Source organism: Hemitrygon akajei, chromosome 5, assembly GCF_048418815.1.
Source record: "Hemitrygon akajei chromosome 5, sHemAka1.3, whole genome shotgun sequence".
NCBI lineage: Eukaryota > Metazoa > Chordata > Chondrichthyes > Myliobatiformes > Dasyatidae > Hemitrygon > Hemitrygon akajei.
The window spans coordinates 53,287,715-53,305,901 of NC_133128.1; the positions used below are offsets into that span (position 1 = coordinate 53,287,715).

General features: G+C 39.2%; 1 protein-coding gene across 2 annotated transcripts in view; it reads right to left on the reverse strand.

Annotated features, from left to right (window-relative positions):
• LOC140727807 (uncharacterized) overlaps positions 1–18,187 on the reverse strand; it is an 81,236-nt gene that overhangs the window by 39,639 nt on the left and 23,410 nt on the right. For both annotated transcript variants that reach the window (XR_012098931.1, XM_073045580.1), the window contains exons 4-8: positions 9,781–15,748; positions 6,235–6,282; positions 6,030–6,148; positions 3,551–3,704; positions 2,961–3,103 (exon numbers count right to left, since the gene is read on the reverse strand). Coding sequence is in view for 1 of the 2 variants with exons in the window: in XM_073045580.1 (XP_072901681.1) it covers positions 2,961–3,103; positions 3,551–3,704; positions 6,030–6,148; positions 6,235–6,282; positions 9,781–15,748 (6,432 nt within the window). In the remaining variant the exon portion in view is untranslated. The remainder of the gene's footprint in view (positions 1–2,960; positions 3,104–3,550; positions 3,705–6,029; positions 6,149–6,234; positions 6,283–9,780; positions 15,749–18,187) is intronic.

Below are 18,187 nucleotides of genomic sequence, written 5' to 3' on the forward strand. Positions count from 1 at the left end.
GAGGAGATGGTGTGGGGCATATATGTCAAACTCAAGGCCCGCGGGCCAAATCCGGCCCGCGGTGGAATTATCTTTGGCCCGCGAGATAATATCTAATTACTATTAAAGCTGGCCCCAGTAATCGAAGCGCCTATGGCGTATGATATGGCTAATGCTGAGTTTATTCAGGTACCAGGTTTTCAGGGTTTTTAGTGTTTATTCGGCAGTCTTCTTCATAAGAAACGGAATTTGTAAAGTGAAACACTTTGTAGTTATAGCAGAGACTGAGACACATGAGAGCAGGCTGAAAAAACGGAGGCAACAAAAGCTGCGTTCGCACGCATCCGACTGATCCGGCCCGCATGAAGCTGCATTTTGCTCAATCCGGCCCGTAACCTAAAATGAGTTTGACACCCCTGGTGTGGGGGAAGGGTTTCAAGTTCTTGGATCATTAGAACCTTTTCTGGGGAAGGGATGGCCTGTACAAGTGGGACGGGTTGCAACTGAACTGGAGGGGAATCAATATTCTAGGAGGAGGTTTGCTAATGCTATTGGGAGGATTTAAACTAGATTTGCAGGGGAGTGGGAATCAAAGTGAAGAGGCAGAGGATGGAGCAGTTGGCGCACAAGTCGAGACAGCTGGTAGGGAGTTTGTGAGGAAGGATAGGCAGACGATAAAGAAAAGACGCACTCAGTCAGATGGTTTGAGATGTGTCTATTTTAATGCAAGGAGTATCATTAACAAGACAGATGAACTTAGAGGGTGGATCAATATGTAAAACTATGACATTGTGGCCATTACAGAGACTTGGCTGTCCCAGGGGCAGGAATGGCTGCTGAGTGTCCCAGGCTTTAGATGATTCAAAAAGGACAGGGAGGGAGGCAAAAGAAGTGGGGACATGACATTGCTAATCAGGGATACTATCACAGCTGCAGAAAAGGAGAAAGTCATAGAGGGATTGTCTACTGAGTCAGTGTGGGTGGAAGTCAGAAAAAGGAAAGGGCAATAACTCTACTGGGTGTTTTTTATAGACCCCCCCCCCCCCCACCCCCAATAGTAACAGAGACTGAGGAGCCGATAGGGAGGCAGATTCTGGAATGGTGCAATAATAATAGGGTTGTTGTGGTGGGTGATTTTAACTTTCCTAATATTGACTGGCAAGGGGTTTGGATGGGGTGGAATTTGTTAGGTGTGTTCAGGAAAGTTTCCTGACACAATATGTAGATATGCCCACTACAGGAGAGGCTGTACTTGATCTGGTATTGGGAAATGAACCTGGTCAGGTGTCAGATCTCTTGGAGGGAGAGCATTTTGGAGGTAGTGATCACAACTCTATCTCCTTTACCATAGCGCTGGAGAGGGATAGAAGCAGAACATTTGGGGTAAGGGAAATATGATACTATTAGGCAGGAACATGGGAACATGAATTAGGAGCAGATATTCTGAGGGAAATGCACGGCATTTGAAAAGTTTGGACATTTGCATGGAAAGGATGGTAGGGTAAAAGAACCATGGTGTACAAAGGATGTAGAAAATCTAGTTAAGAAGAAAAGCTCTAGAAAATTACAAGGGTGTCAGGAGGGGCCTGTAATGTGCTGTAGATTTCTATGTTCTATGGACAGAATCAATCACGATTTATCCAATAAGATAAGATAACCTAGTTGGGTGACCCCTCCAAAAGATTCCATCTTTAACAGCTAAATATCTAGTATCTAAGAATAATCAGGAATCTCTACTGGTAACAAAGTGCAGCCATACGGATAGACGAGATTGGTGAATATCAGCCAATAAAGCGAGGAGTCAGACAGGGTCATGTTCTATTGCCAGACCCGTTCTCCCTGTGCAGTGAAAACATCATGAGAACCATACAAGATCTACCTGGAATAAATGTAGGAGGATACAATATCAACAACCTTCACTACGCAGATGATACAGTACTGATAGCAAACAGTGAAGTAAGTTTACAGAAACCAGTATCTACCATCAACACAGGGAGAGAAAGACTTGGCCTAACCTTAAACAAAAAGAAAACTGAAGTAATGGTAATATCAAGGAAACCTGATATCCCAAACTGTAGGATTGTATTGGGAAATGAAATCCTGAAACAAGTTCACAACTTCAAGTACCTTAGATCATGGGTAACATCTGATGGCAAATGTGAAACAGACATAAAAGCAAGAACAGCATTTACAGAAATGAGAAACATCCTAACGAACAGGAAAACAGCAATTGACATCTGCCTTAGAACTCTCAGCTGCTACATTCTTCCCATATTGATGTGTGGCAGCGAGTCATGGACCATCACAAATGCAATGGAAAAAAGAATCAATGCAGCAGAGATGTGGTTCCTCAGAAGAACGCTATGCATATCATATATGGACAGGATAACCAATGAAGAAGTTCTACAGAGAACGAAAACAAAACGTACACACTTAAAAAAAAAATCAAAAACAGCAATCAAAATTCTTTGGACACATCATGTGAAGAGAGAAATTAGAACATTTAGTTATAACTGTAAGGAAAAAGAAGCAGAGGCCAACAGAGAATGAGAATGATAGATGGATTAACATCATGGCTAGAAACGGGAGGCAACCACTACAATTCAGAGGGTCAGGGACCATGATGCATGGAGAGACATGATCACTCACGCCGAACGGCAAGGCACCTGAACAACAATCCAATATCATGTAAAATGCTTGGTTATGTTTTATATTTTAGCTTTGGTTAATCGGATTGCTGATCAGCAAGATTAGTGCAGTGATCTTTGTAAGTTTTGGTTTTAATTGTTAGTTATGCTGCTGAAGAAAATTTCAAATTAAAGTGAAATGATAAAGGAGGACAGGAACTCTGGGCTCTTGATGCTTATAGCCATTCGCAGAGAAGAAAGGCTTACTATGAACAGAAATAAACTGCCTACAAATTTTGTGTAATGAAAAATATTTTGTATATAAAAAAATCAAATCTTGTTACTTTCACTTACCTTCCTGAATTGACAATCAGAGAAGACATTGTAGGTATAATTCCACATTCTCTTATGCAGGCTACCTCACTATTAAGATAAATGCTACTGCCATTTTGTTGCTGAGGTTCTTGGATGATTTCAATCTCTGGAATGCAGTGATTCTGGAATGAGAAATATTCAACATCTATGGTTGCAATATCTATAATGTTTAAGAAGACCATTAGTAAGGTTTTATTTGCAGTAACTTTTATTTTTTTGCTCCAAACGTGAAAGATTTATCTTGAAAATACTATTTTATTCCAATAACCAATTTCTTTGGATTACTGCTTATAGATTAAATGATATTTTAAAACTGTAAACTGAATTATTGACATTCTGGGCTGTAATTTTAAGAGGATCAATTTAGAGAATTCAGTTACATTGTGTTATATTACAATTTACATCGTATGCTTTTTTAAGGTCCAACCTGATGAATAACTTCCTATTTTTCATTTTAATCTTTATTTCTTCAGAACGATTCTTTGAAACAGATTGGAAAAATCATTTTATCTATCGTTAAAGACGTCTTACCCAATGTTTTGTTTCTTCTCATTGAGAGGGAGACTTACCTTTATAATCCTTTTAATGGAACCAATCATAATTTTTGATGGTGTAGAATCCAAGTGAATGTAAGTGTTATCCCAGAGCTTATTAAGTTCCTTTTGTCCCTCTTCTAAAACAAGCAATTGACCTTGAAATTCAGGCTTTTCATATATTATCCAACTGGAATGAGGATAGATAAACAAAATTAGATATACTGCAGGCAAAACATGTTAAGAAAAATGTTCCTCTCTGTTGATCTCATCAAGTGAGGGCCAGTCAGTTCAGTTTCCATTTTCAGTCATTTGATTGTCCTGTAGGTACCACTTTCCACTAAGGTTGATGTAAAAAAAAGTTGCTGAACTGCATGTAATGGAGCTTATTTCAGTTTACTCTCTATCTGAACCAGCATGATGACAATTTGAGCTTAGAACTTCAGCATGAAATTAAGAAACCAAGTAACTTTGTTGAGAGTTACTCCAATATATAAAACCTTTGGTTTAAGATAGGGCTGCTGAAGGTGTGTGACTACCTAATTAGTGGTTACCAAAAGCAAGAAATTCAACTGAACACTTTATTATTGATACTTTTTTCTGTAAAAAGCTATGGTAAATAATCACTACAAACAACGAAGTGGCGAGCGAAGGCGAGGCTAAGTCGAGGGTCGAAGCGTACAAGTGTGAGGCGAGGTTGAGGCATATTCAAGGCAACGTCAGGCAGGTTTAGCAGAGGAGAGGCAAATTTGAGATCTGTCCCCCTAAACCAAGAGCGAGGATTGATCGATCTAAGCATTGGGCTGATTTGGAAAAGTCGGGTACAGACTGAAACCTGGTGATGGGCTCCGAGCCCTGAGCATATCAACATGATCACCCAGGTCCTAGAATGAGGAATGACCCAATGTTTGAACAATTTAAACACCAGGCCAAATGGATTGAAAGACAGTGTATCAGGGCCAGAGGCAAGGGTTGGGCTGGTTCTGCTCACTCCTCTGCGACCTCTACTCCGCTCTGAGGCTGAGGCTTATGACCTGTTCCGGCTGCTTCAGCCTGCATGTCTGAGGACTCACTTTCCTTCTAAATGCTACTTGCTTACTTTTATTATTGCTTGCATGATTTGTTTTTTTAATCTCTCTTTGCACATTGGGTGTTTGTTAGAATTCTTTTTTTTAATAATATTTTGAGTTCCCTTGTTTTGAGGCTGCCTGTAAAGAGACGATTATAAAGGTTGTATAATGTATACATACTTTGATAACAAGTGTACTTTAACCTTTTATTAACTACTCGCCCGCAAACTCACTTAGATAAACAGTGGACAATAGTAAGTGCACAGTATTAGATTCAAATGTCATCCTAATGGAACAATCTTGGCTGTAGTTGGCTCAACAGTTTAAATCTACAAGATCCAAGTGTACACATCTTCTGGTAAGAAGGTGGCATGTTCAGACACAGTGCCCTTTCTGGGGCTAGCCAAAGGTGTTTTTGTCTTTTTTTTTAAAAATGCCCTTTTTCTGTTCGCAGGACAAAAAATGCTGGATGTTAAGAACTTCAGGTACTGTAGGTTATCTCATCAGTGAACTGCCCATTGGCAGAGGAGCTGGAGAAGCTGGACTTGATGTAGACTGTGTTGTTGCCTGCTTCAGGAAGACATTGGAGTCAGTGCCTGAAGGCAGTGTGCAGCATTACTGTGAGTAATTATTTTGGATGTTTCTCTTGCGATAGCAAGACCCTGTTGATAATTGATAATGCAAAATGCTGTAAGTCTGCTTCCCTTGTTTAATGGTGAGACATGTGGCAGGGGAGCTGCATGGCCTCTGTTGTAGCAAAGTCTAGGCCTCAAGCTGTGGGCTTGTCTGTTGCAGTAGTCCAGGGGAGGAGATGTTGGAGGCAGTGTAGTGTAGCATGATGCTGGGTTGGTGGCTGGCCCCTTCCGTCAGTGCTACACTCCAGTGTTTGATCAATGAATTGCTTGTGTGTGTACATAATTCATGTGCGGACTGTTGAGAACTGCTTGTTCTTGCTGATAACACCCATGCACGATCAATTTACAGGACATATCAGGGACTTGAGCTAAATAAAGTATATATTTTTTGTGTGTGTGTGTTTACTTCTATCTTATCTGTGCTCTATGCACCTTGTGCTGTGAATGACTGTTGGTACTGTGCTTTGTATCTTGGTCCCAGAGTGAGACTTTCATTTGGGCTTATTCATGGTAATTCATATATAGTTGAATGATAATTATATTTGATTCAAAGGAAAAAAGACAAAAATGGAAAGGCCGTAATCTTAAGGTCAATATATTAGAATGAAAGGACAAAGTGAATTGTGCAAACAGAACCCTTTTAATTAAGTTTTGGAATAGAAAGATATTCTGACAGAAATATTCTGAGCATTGTGGATGGGCAAAATGTGGCAAGGAAATGGAAAGTGGAATTTGTGATCAAATTAGATAAATGCACCTTAGCCAACTAAATGGTGTCCTGGTTTCTAGGAAAAATTATAATTTTCTTACCATCCTCTGACAACATTTAAAGAGAGTCCTTCGGGAAAAATCCAGCTTGTTGTATCAGATTGATCTGTGAAGATTTCACGCTTGTTTCCATTGAAGTTTAGTTGATCATAAATAACCATCTAAATCACCAGAGGAAAAGGGTTTTTAATTAGTAAAACATTTGAAATATCTATTTTTCTGAAGCATTTTTAAAGAAAAGACTTACCTTCCCTGGCCTTCGGTTCATTTTCAAGGCTTTGTTCTCAACAGGACACTACAACAAAAAGCAGTAAATGATACTCATGAATTTAACTAGCTGAGTACTTCCAGTATTTATCTGGTACAGTTACATATCAAATATTTATGTAATGGAAGCACTTAAGTTAACCGCTTGCAATAAAGTCTCATATGTTGCACAGTGGAAATTAAATGGTCTGACAAAAATTGGTAATGATGATGTAACATAACTGACATAAATGCCAAGCTTTTGAAACTATGCTGACATAGAGACAAATGATCTGCATCGACCATGTCACACACATGAACAAAAATTCACTGCTTGAGTTAAAATAAAGTGAACTTGGAAAAGAAAAACGTTTGAAAGGCCAATCATTTGAAATTCCACTCCAAACTGCATTGAAAAGCACATTCAGCTTGCCAGGCTTGACCCAATGATCTGGGAGGATTCAAAGGAATCCTTCTTTGACACAGGCTTTGCTTTCTGGAAGCAGAATGAGCAAAAGAAGATCAATTTATTATTAAGAAGAAAAAAGCATGACATTTATAAAATCATGAAATGATCAAGCAAGTCAGAATAGATTTACCGATAGGGAAATTACTTTTATCAAACATGCTAGAGTTCTTTGAGGATGTGACAAAAAAAAAGGATGAAGCGGAACCAGTAGGTACAGAGTAACACACAAAATGCTGGTGGAACGCAGCAGGCCAGGCAGAATCTATAGAAAGAAGTACAGTCGACGTCTTGGCCCGAAACGTCGACTGTATTTCTCCCTATAGATGCTGCCTGGCCTGCTGCATTCCACCAGCATTTTGTGTGTGTTGGTTAAATTGGATTAATAACCGGGGGTGTGTCAGCTAATACACAATCTACATTGATGACTTGGCGAAGGAATTGAGTGCTTTGTAGCCCATTTTGCTTGAACAACTATCTATGTGCTTGCAAGCAAAACAAATCCAGCCTAAGACATTTGTATATGAGTGATTGGGCAAGAAGTTAACAGATGGAGTAAAATGGAAAATGTGAGGTTATCCACTTCAGAAAGAAAAATAAAAAGGAAAAATATTATTTAAATTGAGCAAGGCTATAAAACTACTAGTACATTAAACATAAAAAGTTAGCATTCAGTCATTCAAAAGCATTTGTAGTAAAGAATAACGAAGCTAATTGATTGCTGTTTCAGTGCATGATAGATAGAATGTAAAAATAGGGAAATATTGTTGCAACTTGGTACAACACTGTTGAGGTCATGCTTGGAGTACCGTGTACTGTTTCGGTCTCTGTTTTAACAAGGGGAATCTACTTATGCAGAGGGGGTTTAAGAAATTGATTTTTGGAATGAGAGGCTAAAGAACAGAACAGATCCTTCAGCCCATGATGTGCCGACCCTTGAACCTATTTCAAGAGCAATCTAACATTTCCTTCCTACATAGCCCTCCATTTTTCTTTCATCCATATGCTTATCAAAGTATTTCTTACATGTTCCTAATGTTTCTGGAGCAACACACACAAAATGCTGGAGGGACTCAGCATGCCAGGCAGCATCTATAGAGAGGAATAAACAGTTGATGTTTCAAGTCAGTCCCCTTCATCAGGAAGTCTCGGCCCAAGACATTGACTGTTTATTCCTCTCCATAGATGCTGCCTGACCTGCTGAGTTTCTCTAACATTTTGTGTGGGTTGTTCTGGATGCCCAGCATCTGCAGAATCTCTTGTGTCCTAATGTATCTGCCACTCCTATCACCTTTGGCAACACATTCAATGAACCCACCTCTCTCTGTCAAAATACAATATTCAAAGTATACGAAGAAAGCTTGAAGAAGAGGTGCCTATCCGTAATGAATTATAGAAAAATGAATGGAAGCCTTTCTCAAACATTAGATTTTGAAGAGAAGGGGGATTCTAAGAGGATGTTTTCCCTAAAGGGGGTATCTGGATCCAGGAGTCATTGTTTACCCATTTCTAATGGAGAGGAGGGGGGATTTTTTTTCTCTCAGAAAATTGTGAACCTTTCGAATACTCTAATCTAGACAACTGTGGAGGCAGTTTACTGAATATATTCAAGGCAGGGATTGATTAAAAAAACTTAACTATTTTATTTAACTGTTACCACCTATTATGGTAGTTTATATCAACTAGCCCAGAACAACATATTTGACAATATTTGATGATTTTAGCAATGATATTAAATCTTGTCATTCCACCTAAAGACCTCATTAGATGAGGGCAATAAAATACAACTAAAACAAGCACAACCTATGCCACTGTAGACAAAATGCAGAATATTGGGTAAAGATAACCCAACTGACTTTAGTTAATAAACTATCAATATTCAGTATTTAATATTCTAAATACATTTAACTCTTAGGATTCCAAGTTACGCAAAAATAGTGCCCAAATAACAAAGACACATGGAAGCAATACTTTGAAGCAAATAAAGGGAAATCAATGGTGTAGCATCCCTAATGCCATCTGCACTATAAAACATTTTAAAGAATGCCAATTCTTGGTAGGCTTACCAAAAATAGTGCACTGTGCAGGAGAAAATATACAAAGGGAAGAGGGACAATAGAAAGGCTCATAAGTTACTAAGTTTCATATTTCATTTGTAGTATTTTGCACAGTCAAATTGGCAGAATGATAAAAGTACAATATCTCAACCAAATTGCAATGTGCTTAAAAATACTATGGAAAAAAGTGTAGTGGCTTAGTGGTGGACAGTTTCGTATCCATAAATCTTCAACACTACACAACCATGCAAAAACATCAAATGGCAATCAAATAAGGAAACTTCTAGATTGTCCCCTTCAGCTGCCTCTGCAAAGACTTTTTGCAGAGATCTTAATGTAATGCGAATGCTTTATAAGGCATTGGTCAGATAGCATTGGGAGTAGGTGAACTACTTTGGGTCCCTTATTTAAGAAAGAATGTTCTGGCATTGGAGAAGGTCCAGAGGAGGTTAATGAGAATGATCCTAGGAATAAAAGGGTTGATATATGAGGAACGCTTGATGGCTCTGGATTTGTACATACTGAAATTTAGAAGAAGGATGGGGTATCTTATGGAAGTCAATCAAATATTGGAAGGCCTAGATAGAGTGAATGTGGAAAAGATGTTTCCTATTGTGGGGGAGACCAGGTCCAGAGGGGACAGCCTCAGAACAGAAGGACATCCATTTCGAACCAAATTGAGGAGTAATTTGTTTAGCCACGGATTCTGTGAAGGCCAAATCATTGAATATATTTAAAGTTGAGGTTAATAGGCTCTTGAGTAGTAAGGGCATGAAAGGTGAGAAGGCAGGAGAATGGGGTTGAGAGGAATAATAAATCAGCCATGATTGAATGATGGAGTAGACTCAATGGGCCATTCTCCCATTGGGCCTTAAGGGCTTATGGTTTGTTCAGAACAAAAGGTAGGGAAGAACTTAGGATTTTTTTTTTTGTTGTGGATTGTTCTCAATTCAGGAAGGCCCAAATGGAGAAGGAGAAAAATACTTCCAGGGATGTGTCCTTTGATGAATTTAAAGAGTCTTACCTTTGAATCTGATGGATATTTCAATGCATGTACATCTTCAAAAGGCTTCTGCTGCAAATGAATGGGTATTTCAGCGGCCATTTCCATTGATGCTGGTTTAACCTTTTCTAAGTTATCTTTAGTCAACTGGAAATAATTATAGAGTATACTACCTACTGATGATGGCATTGGTTTTGGGGAGGTATTGGAATCAACTACACAAATTTCTGCCTGCATTTGTACAGGCAAATTTTGTTCCTCGTTTCTGTCTTGAGAAATTTTTGTTGTCTTTTCCAGATGATCACTGGAGACTGTTGTGCTCACTTCTCCAACCGAATCAGACTTGGTCGAATTTTCTTGATCTTCTTGAACTTCTGGAAGTTTGTTTTCTCTCTGCATTGTATTTACTGATGTTGTGTCAGATTCAGGTACCGTTGCAACAGATTCAGAACCATTATACTGTTCTTCTGAAGTTGGAGAATGGATAATATTTGAAGTTGTCGTTGATGTCTCACTGTCCCTTTCCAAATCCTGTTCTTCATATATTGGTGGTAAAGCAAATGGATAAAATGTCTTCCTTTTCAATCTATGGCTTAATGATGAATCTAGAATTAATGCTTCCTTTTCTGAATCATGTGGTTCCATTTCATCCTCATCATCAGAATATTCTCCAATATATTCCCCGTCATCATTATCATATACATTGGTTAAATGTATATCTTCAAGGTCAAAGTCTGCTTGTACTTCAGGAATTATCTCTGCTTCTTCCTCTTCTAAGTTTGTGAAATCATAATGTTCAGCAAACTGACTGGACTTATTTTCCTCAAAATCAGCAAATGTACTTTCTTGAGAATAACTTGAATCAGTTCTTGACCTGGCGCTACCATGTTCTGGATCAATTATATCACATTGATCTGAAATGTTGCCTGTCAGTTCCTGGCCCACAGAATCTGTGCAATGATTGGCCATCTTTGTTATATTTGACGATGTTTCTGGCCGGGAATCTTCTGCACAAACCTCAGTGCTTCTCAGGTCAACCCCTTCAATAGACTGCTGTATTTGTACCTGATCATCATTCACTTTGTCCTCAGCTGCTTTAAGTAACAACACCGTGACATCAGGTAGATCAGCTGAGGAAGTAGGATTTAAGAGGCTAGCATTTGGATCATGATTTATTAGGTTTGGTTCAGGCTTCATAACTGCATGTACATTGTCCACAGGCAATGTAGGCGTGGATATGAAACTTTTCTCATGTGATTCCAATGGTGTTGAGGTATCTTTCTCGCCAACACTATGGACCGCAGGAATGTATTCAGAAATATTTCCCTGTGTTATCAGCATTGCGGCCTCACCCTCTCCTTCAGCAATGAAAATTATGCTATTTTCAGACTGCTGTTGTATCTCTAACTGCATTGCCTCTTTCTCTTGTACACCACTAACTTGCATTGTTCTCACTAATTCCTTAGGTATTCCTTTAGCATTGTTATTTACACTTACATTAGTTGTGTCTATTTGTAACTCAACATCTTCAGCAGCATAATTTAATCTCGTAATTGTTATTGGATCTGAACTTGTTTCAACAGTGGTATCTCCTTCACTGGCAGCAGTATTACTGTGCTGGGCACATGGGGTTACCACTTTATGGAAAGACACATGATTCACAGCCGAGTTTGCATCAGGTGGAATGGCTGAGTCAGTCTCCAAAACTGCTCCAGAATCTGGCAAAGGCGGTTGGGTTTCATCCGGTATCTGACTGCTTGCTTTTATCTCTTTGCTGATCAGTGCCATTTTCTGTACTGTTCTATTTCCCTTTTCATTCACTGGCTTGATCAATTCTGGTAATACATAGTTGGAGATGGTCTTTATGCTGGAAACTGTTTCACCTTCTGACTTTGTGTTTAGGTTTGTGGACACTTCCTGGTCAATTGGCTGATTCTGATTAGTTAAACTTAACTGGACAGGAACATTTTCATTTTCAGCATGTTTTGCACTCGTCTCAAAATCAACAATTGGATTTTCTTGAGACTCATTTGCACAGTATGATATTGTAGAATTAGTACTTAATATGGCAGTACCCAGTGCTGGATCAATAACATTACATTGCTCTGAGACTATGCCTAACAATTCCTGACATACAGTATCAATGTCTGTGTTGTCTGATTGTGTTGTTGTTAAAGAGGTTTCTGGCCAGGAATCTTCGGTGCCAACCACAGTGTTTCTCAAATCAGTTCTAGGTTCTGTTCCTTGTATATGATGCTGTGTTTCTATCTGATCATACTTCACGTTATCCTCTCCTTCAGCCACGAGCATTGTGTTATTATCAGACTGCTCTTGTATCTTGGACTGCATCACCTCTCTCTCCTGCACTTCAACTTGCATTGATTTCACAAATTCTGTGGGTATTTCTTTGCCCATATCATTTGCAATTAAATCCTTTGTGTTTTCTTTTAAATAAACATCTTCAGAATCCTTTAAGCTGGCAATTTGTACTAAATGTGAGTTTGAGCTTGTTTCTGTTGTGGTACATTCTTCACTGTTACTGTGTTTGGTATGTGGTGTGGCTCCTTTAGGGGAAGACACCTGATCCACAGCTGAGTTTGCTTCTGATGGCATGGCTGAGTCACTAGCCAAAGTTGCCCCAGCTTTTGACGAACTCAGCTGGGCTGCACCGAGTATGTAGGAGTTTGCTTTTGTCTCCTTGTTGGTCGGTGCCACTTTTGGAAACCTTGGTTTTCTCATTTCACTCCTTGGTTTGATTAAATCTAGTAATGGATATTTGGACTTGCTTTTTTCTCGAGAAACTGTCCTTGTTCCTTTATTGGGTTTTATGTTTTGGTTTTCAGACTCTCCCTGGTCACCAGATTGTTTGGATTTCCACTTCTCTGACTGGACAGAACGTACTTGGAAATTATCTTCTTCTTCAGAGTTTGGGAATTTGCTTGTAAAATTGGCATCAGAATTGCCCTGGTAGTCATTTGATTGAGGCAGTTTTGTAGAATTAGATCTCAGTGTATCTGTACTCTGTGCTGCTGGATCAATAATACTGCATTGCTCTGATACTTCTCTTAATTCTTGGCCCTCAGATTCTGTGTTATGAGAGGCCATTTTAGAAGCGGTTTCTGGCCAGGAATCTTCTGCCCCAACCACAGTGTTCCTTTCCTCAGTTCTTATTTCTATTTCTTCTAAAGGCGGCAATGTTTGTATCTGACCATCATTGACTTTATCCTCATCTGCTTTAAGCAACAACTCCGTAGTCGCAGATGCAGGACTTGTGTTAGGTTTTAAAAGACTTGTACTTGCATCCTGATTTGTTACATTTTCAGCAGTACGTCCAGGTGTAAGACCAATGCCCGTAGGCAATACAGGTAATGAATTGATCCCTGCCTCCTGTGATTTAATCACCACTGAGCTGTCCTTCTTAGCAGCATTCTGGAATGATGGAACATATTCCAAAACTTTATCCTGTGCTATCAGAAGCACACTTTTATCCTCTCGTCCAGTACTGCATATCAAGTTACTTCCAGAGTTCTCTAGACCCTCTGGCTTCATTATTTCAATCCTTCTCTCACCATCAACTTGTACCCTCTCCTCTAATTTCTTAGGCATCTCTTCAAAAGGATGGTCCTCTGCAAAATTATCTTTGAAATCAACATCTTCAGAGTCCTTTACATTCACAAAGGTTATTAGATTTGTCACCCTATCCTCAGTAGTACTGTTCTCTTTGCTATCTGTAGTAATCGGTTGGATATATGGGGTTTCTTGTTCTGCTGAAAATATCAACTTCCCTGCAGTTTCTTTTGAACTTTCTTTCAAAGTGTCACCACTATTTGTTTCTACTGGTTGACCACTGGATGCAGCCACTGAGTACACATCGCTTACGAAATCTTCTTTTGAGTGTATGGAGGCTTTTTTGTCCTCAGCACTGATTTTTGATGTGGACTCTTTGCCTTCTGGTTTGACTGAAAATGGCTCAGCTGAGTCCTCATTTTCACTGGTTTTTGTCCTCTTTGTCATTTCTTCACTTGGCACCTTGGAATCATTCAATGCATATTCCTGTGAGGTGCCTTGAATTACTTTATTAGTTGAGTTAGGTACCAAAGCAAATAGTTTTGTTGAACGCACAATTTCATTGTCCAGTGGACTTTCCAGATGTGTATCACCGTCTAATTCAGACTCTACATTTCCCCTAGTGTTAGATAAGCTTGAAATTTGTTGCAAACATCTGCAGCACAGATTACTTGCTGCAGGGCCGTACCTGCAACTTGTTTCCTTGGCTTTTTCATTGTTATTATTTTGTGCATTAATAAAATCAAGTTCTTTTCTCAGGCTCTGTGTTTCCTTAAACTTACTTTCTTTGAAAGCTGACTCTGCAATGATCTCAGCATTTGTAAGTGATTGTCTATTGTCTGAATCTAATAACAAATTTGTTGATTCTTGATAGTACCTGTAGAAGATACTCTCATAAGGTAAAGAAAGCCTAGCACCTCTCGAAACCTTGGGTTCGGTCAAAGGGGCTTGGTCAGGGAGGAATGATTCTGAAGTGAGGTCATGTTTTTTCTCAGAAGAAATGTTAAACAACTGATCAGGGTTTTGAATGTAGAATGATTTCTCTGTCTGTGTATAATTTCCATCTGTAGTCATCTGTGGTTCATTCGTTGAGAAGGCTTCAGAACTTCTAACTCCAGGTGACTTTATTACACTTGAAGCCTTTTCTGAAGTATTTGTAAAGACAGTTTCACCTGGTATTTCAAATGTCTTTGTTGATGCACTATCAACATTGGTAGTAGTATTTTTGTCACTTTTGGTTTCATTCATTAATTCAGCAATAGATGAATTCTTATTCATCAGCTTTTCCACATCGTCAGAAAATTGCTCAGTATTTACATGTTTAATGTCAGCTTCTGCTTTCCTTTCCATTTGATTGTGTTCTCTTGATGGTTTCTCCATTATATTTTCTGTGTTAAATGTAAAAAGCCCAGTAGATATTCCTGCTATATTATCTTTTCCTGACACTCTTGTATGTTTATTTGTCTGAGTCCTACTAGCATCTTCCAATCGCACATCACATTTATCACCACGGTCAATGAGCAAAATGTTTGATATATCTACCTCATTGTTCATAGGAACCACTTCCACTGGCTCTGTTAACCAGATACTTTTTGTTGGAGCAGCAGCTTGGTTTGCTATTTCCTGTGTCAGGTCTTCCCCCACATAGTCAGTTCTTTCAGTCTGCTTCATTACATCTTTTAACTTTGAACCGATGGTCGCAGAGCCTGTGTGAGTTCCATATTCTCCTAAATCAGTTCTGAAATTCTTGCCAGCTCCATTTGATGGAGATGTATCCAATTGTAATGCTTGCTTCGTGGTGCTCTCTATTGTGTCTGTTCTCAGTGCCGTTTCTTCTTTTTGTTGGTCTTTCAGCTCTACTACACTGCTCATGCCAATGAATGAAGATTGCTGTGCAGGTATTTCACTTGCTGTTTTCATGTCTGTCAATAACTCAGTTTTGGTTGACGGAACTCTTTCTGTGTGGATTCTGAATTGGGCTTCATTCTTCTCACTGTCATGATTGATCGATGGTAACTTTTCCTCTAAAGGCCTTTGGACCTGAGTTATGGTTGGACTATCTTGATTAGTTTCTTCTTTCACTGAACTTTCAATTTGTTGATTGGCTGATGAAGTGGCATTCTTTTCATCTTCTTCAGTGATGGTGGCAGTTACTGGTCTAAATACTTTCTTCAGCGACCTCCTTCTTCTCATTCTCCTTGCTCCTTGGTAAGTTGAATAAGTGACGATTGGTGTAAGAAAGGCATCTTTTCCATTCTCAGAACTAGCAGATTCATTGGTTCCATTTTGTAAAAGGTGCTGATTATTTTCTTTGCATCTGCCAGCTACAGTTTGCAGCTTTCTTGGGGTTTTGTCATCAGCTTTCTTCTTTGAATCTACGTCTCCTTCCACCAAGATGCTTCCACTGAACCTCTGCAGTTTCCTGCGAGTTGGAAAAAAATGAACAAAATCATTACTTTCACACAGTGTAAATAGTCATCTATGATAGTGGTAGAGCCAGTGTAAGAGATGAATTCAGATCCATGGTAGATTCAGAAAATGAATTAAATACGTCAATTTCGTCTGAACCCTTAGTGCCTCAGGGGCACATGGGGCCTCATGACAATTTCCTGGCTACCATTAGAAAACAGTATAAGTTATAGAGAGGAAAAACAGTAAATGTTTTTTTTCAGGGTATGAGAGTGTTTACAATGACAAAGGACGTAACTGGCTCAACTCCATTTGATTTAATCCTTGATGCTAAAAAAAAGAGGATCATGGCAGTGATTGCTGTAGTTCAAGATCAAATAGTTTTAAAAAGCTATTTGTGTATAATTTGGAATGCTGTATAGCCTAAAGAAAATGAAAACCCCATTTCTGGTACATCACGACCCATAGAAGAGCGTAGCACCATGCTGTCATAGCATTTGGCATCGGAGTTCGGAATCCAGTTCCGTTGTCCTCCATAAGAAGGTTTGTACATACTTCCCATGAAACCCATGGGCTTCCTCTGGGTGCTCTGGTTTCACCCCACAGTCCAAAGATGTACTGTGCTCATTGTAAATTGTACAATGACTAGGCTAGGGTTAAATCGGTAGGTTGCTAGGCAGTTATCTCTAAATCAATTAAATAAATAATGTCATTGATATCATACTCTCAGTGTTAGAGGAAATCAAAGAGAAATTTAAAAACATATCTTTTGACTTCAAAATAAAAGTACCAATAGAAGACCTTACTAAAAGTGCTTGTGAATTTTGGATAATTCCATTTTACAACATAAGAAAAATTGTATCTATCAAACTGGGATGGATATTCTGTGGAAAGTGACTCACTATCTAAAACCCAGTATCTTGTGAAATGTCCTTTTCAAATACAACAATCACCATTTCTGTAATGGCAGCTGAAACATCTATGAATCATCAAATGAGCAAAGTAGAACAGCTATTTGAAATGAAAAGTCATTGACCTAAAATGTTAACAATTTTCCACATATACCATCCGACCTGTTAAAATTTCCTTCTTTTGTTGTTTTCATTTCAAGACACTGTAGTGGTTGCCCTTATGTTATGGAGTGAACATGCAATGTGGTCTTGGAGAAATACAGAAAGTGCTGCACTGCGTAAACTTATGTACAATGAGGCCTTAACTCCCCTTCAAAGATATTCCAGTAACTGGTTTCTCATTGGAGAGCTAAGAATCAAATTCAGCAAGCAGAAGTGCTGTTTTTTTATGTTAAAACATTATACAAAGAAATAAAAACCATAAGGCCCCAAGATATAGGAGCAGAAGTAGGCCATTTGACCCATTGAGTCTGCTCCGCCATTCAGTTATGCGCTGATCCAATTCTTCCAGTCATCATTACTCCCCTGCCCTGGCTAATCAAGAACCTATCTATGCCTTAAATACACCCAATGACTTGGCCTCCTCAGCCACTTGTGGCAACAATTTCTACAGATTTACCACCCTCTGACTAAAGTAATTTCTCCCCATTTCGGTTCTAATTGGACATCCTTCAATCCTGAAGTCGTGCCCTCTTGTCCTAGAGTCCCCTGCCATGGGAAATAACTTTGCCATATCTAATCTGTTCAGGCCTTTTAACATTCGGAATGTTGCTATGAGATTCCCCCCATGTTATCCTGAACTCCAGGGAATACAGCCCAAGAGCTGCCAGACATTCCTCATACGGTAACGTTTTCATTCCTGGAATGAAAGTCCCTTTGTATCTCTGCATTTTGAATTCTCTCCCCATCTGAATAATAGTCTGCCCATTTATTTCTTCCACCAAAGTGCATGATCATACACTTTCCAACATTGTATTTCATTTGCCACTTCTTTGCCTATTCCCTTAAACTATCCAAGTCTCTCTGCATGCTCTGTTTCCTCAACATATCTGCTCCTCCACCTATCTTTGTATCATTGGCAAATTTAGCCACAAATCCATTAATACCATAGTCCAAATCATTGACTTACATCGTAAAAAGCAGCGGTCCCAACACCGACTCCTGTGGAACTCCACTGGTAACTGGCAGCCAGCCAGAATAGGATCCCTTTATTCCCACTGTGTTCTGCTGACCAGCCAATGCTTGTAACTGCCTTGTAATTTCATGGGCTCTTATCTTGCTAAGCAGCCTCATGTGCGGCACTTTGTGAAAGGCTTTTTGAAAATCCAGGTACACCATGTCTACTGCATCTCCTTTGTCTACCCTGCTTGTAATTTCCTCAAAGAATTGCAGTAGGTTTGTCAGGCAGGATTTTCCTTTCAGGAAACCCTGCTGGCTTTGGCCTATCTTGTCATGTGCCTCCAAGTACTCTGTAATCTTATTCCTAACAATCGATTCCAACAACTTCCCAACCACTGATGTCAGGCTAACAGGTCTTTAGT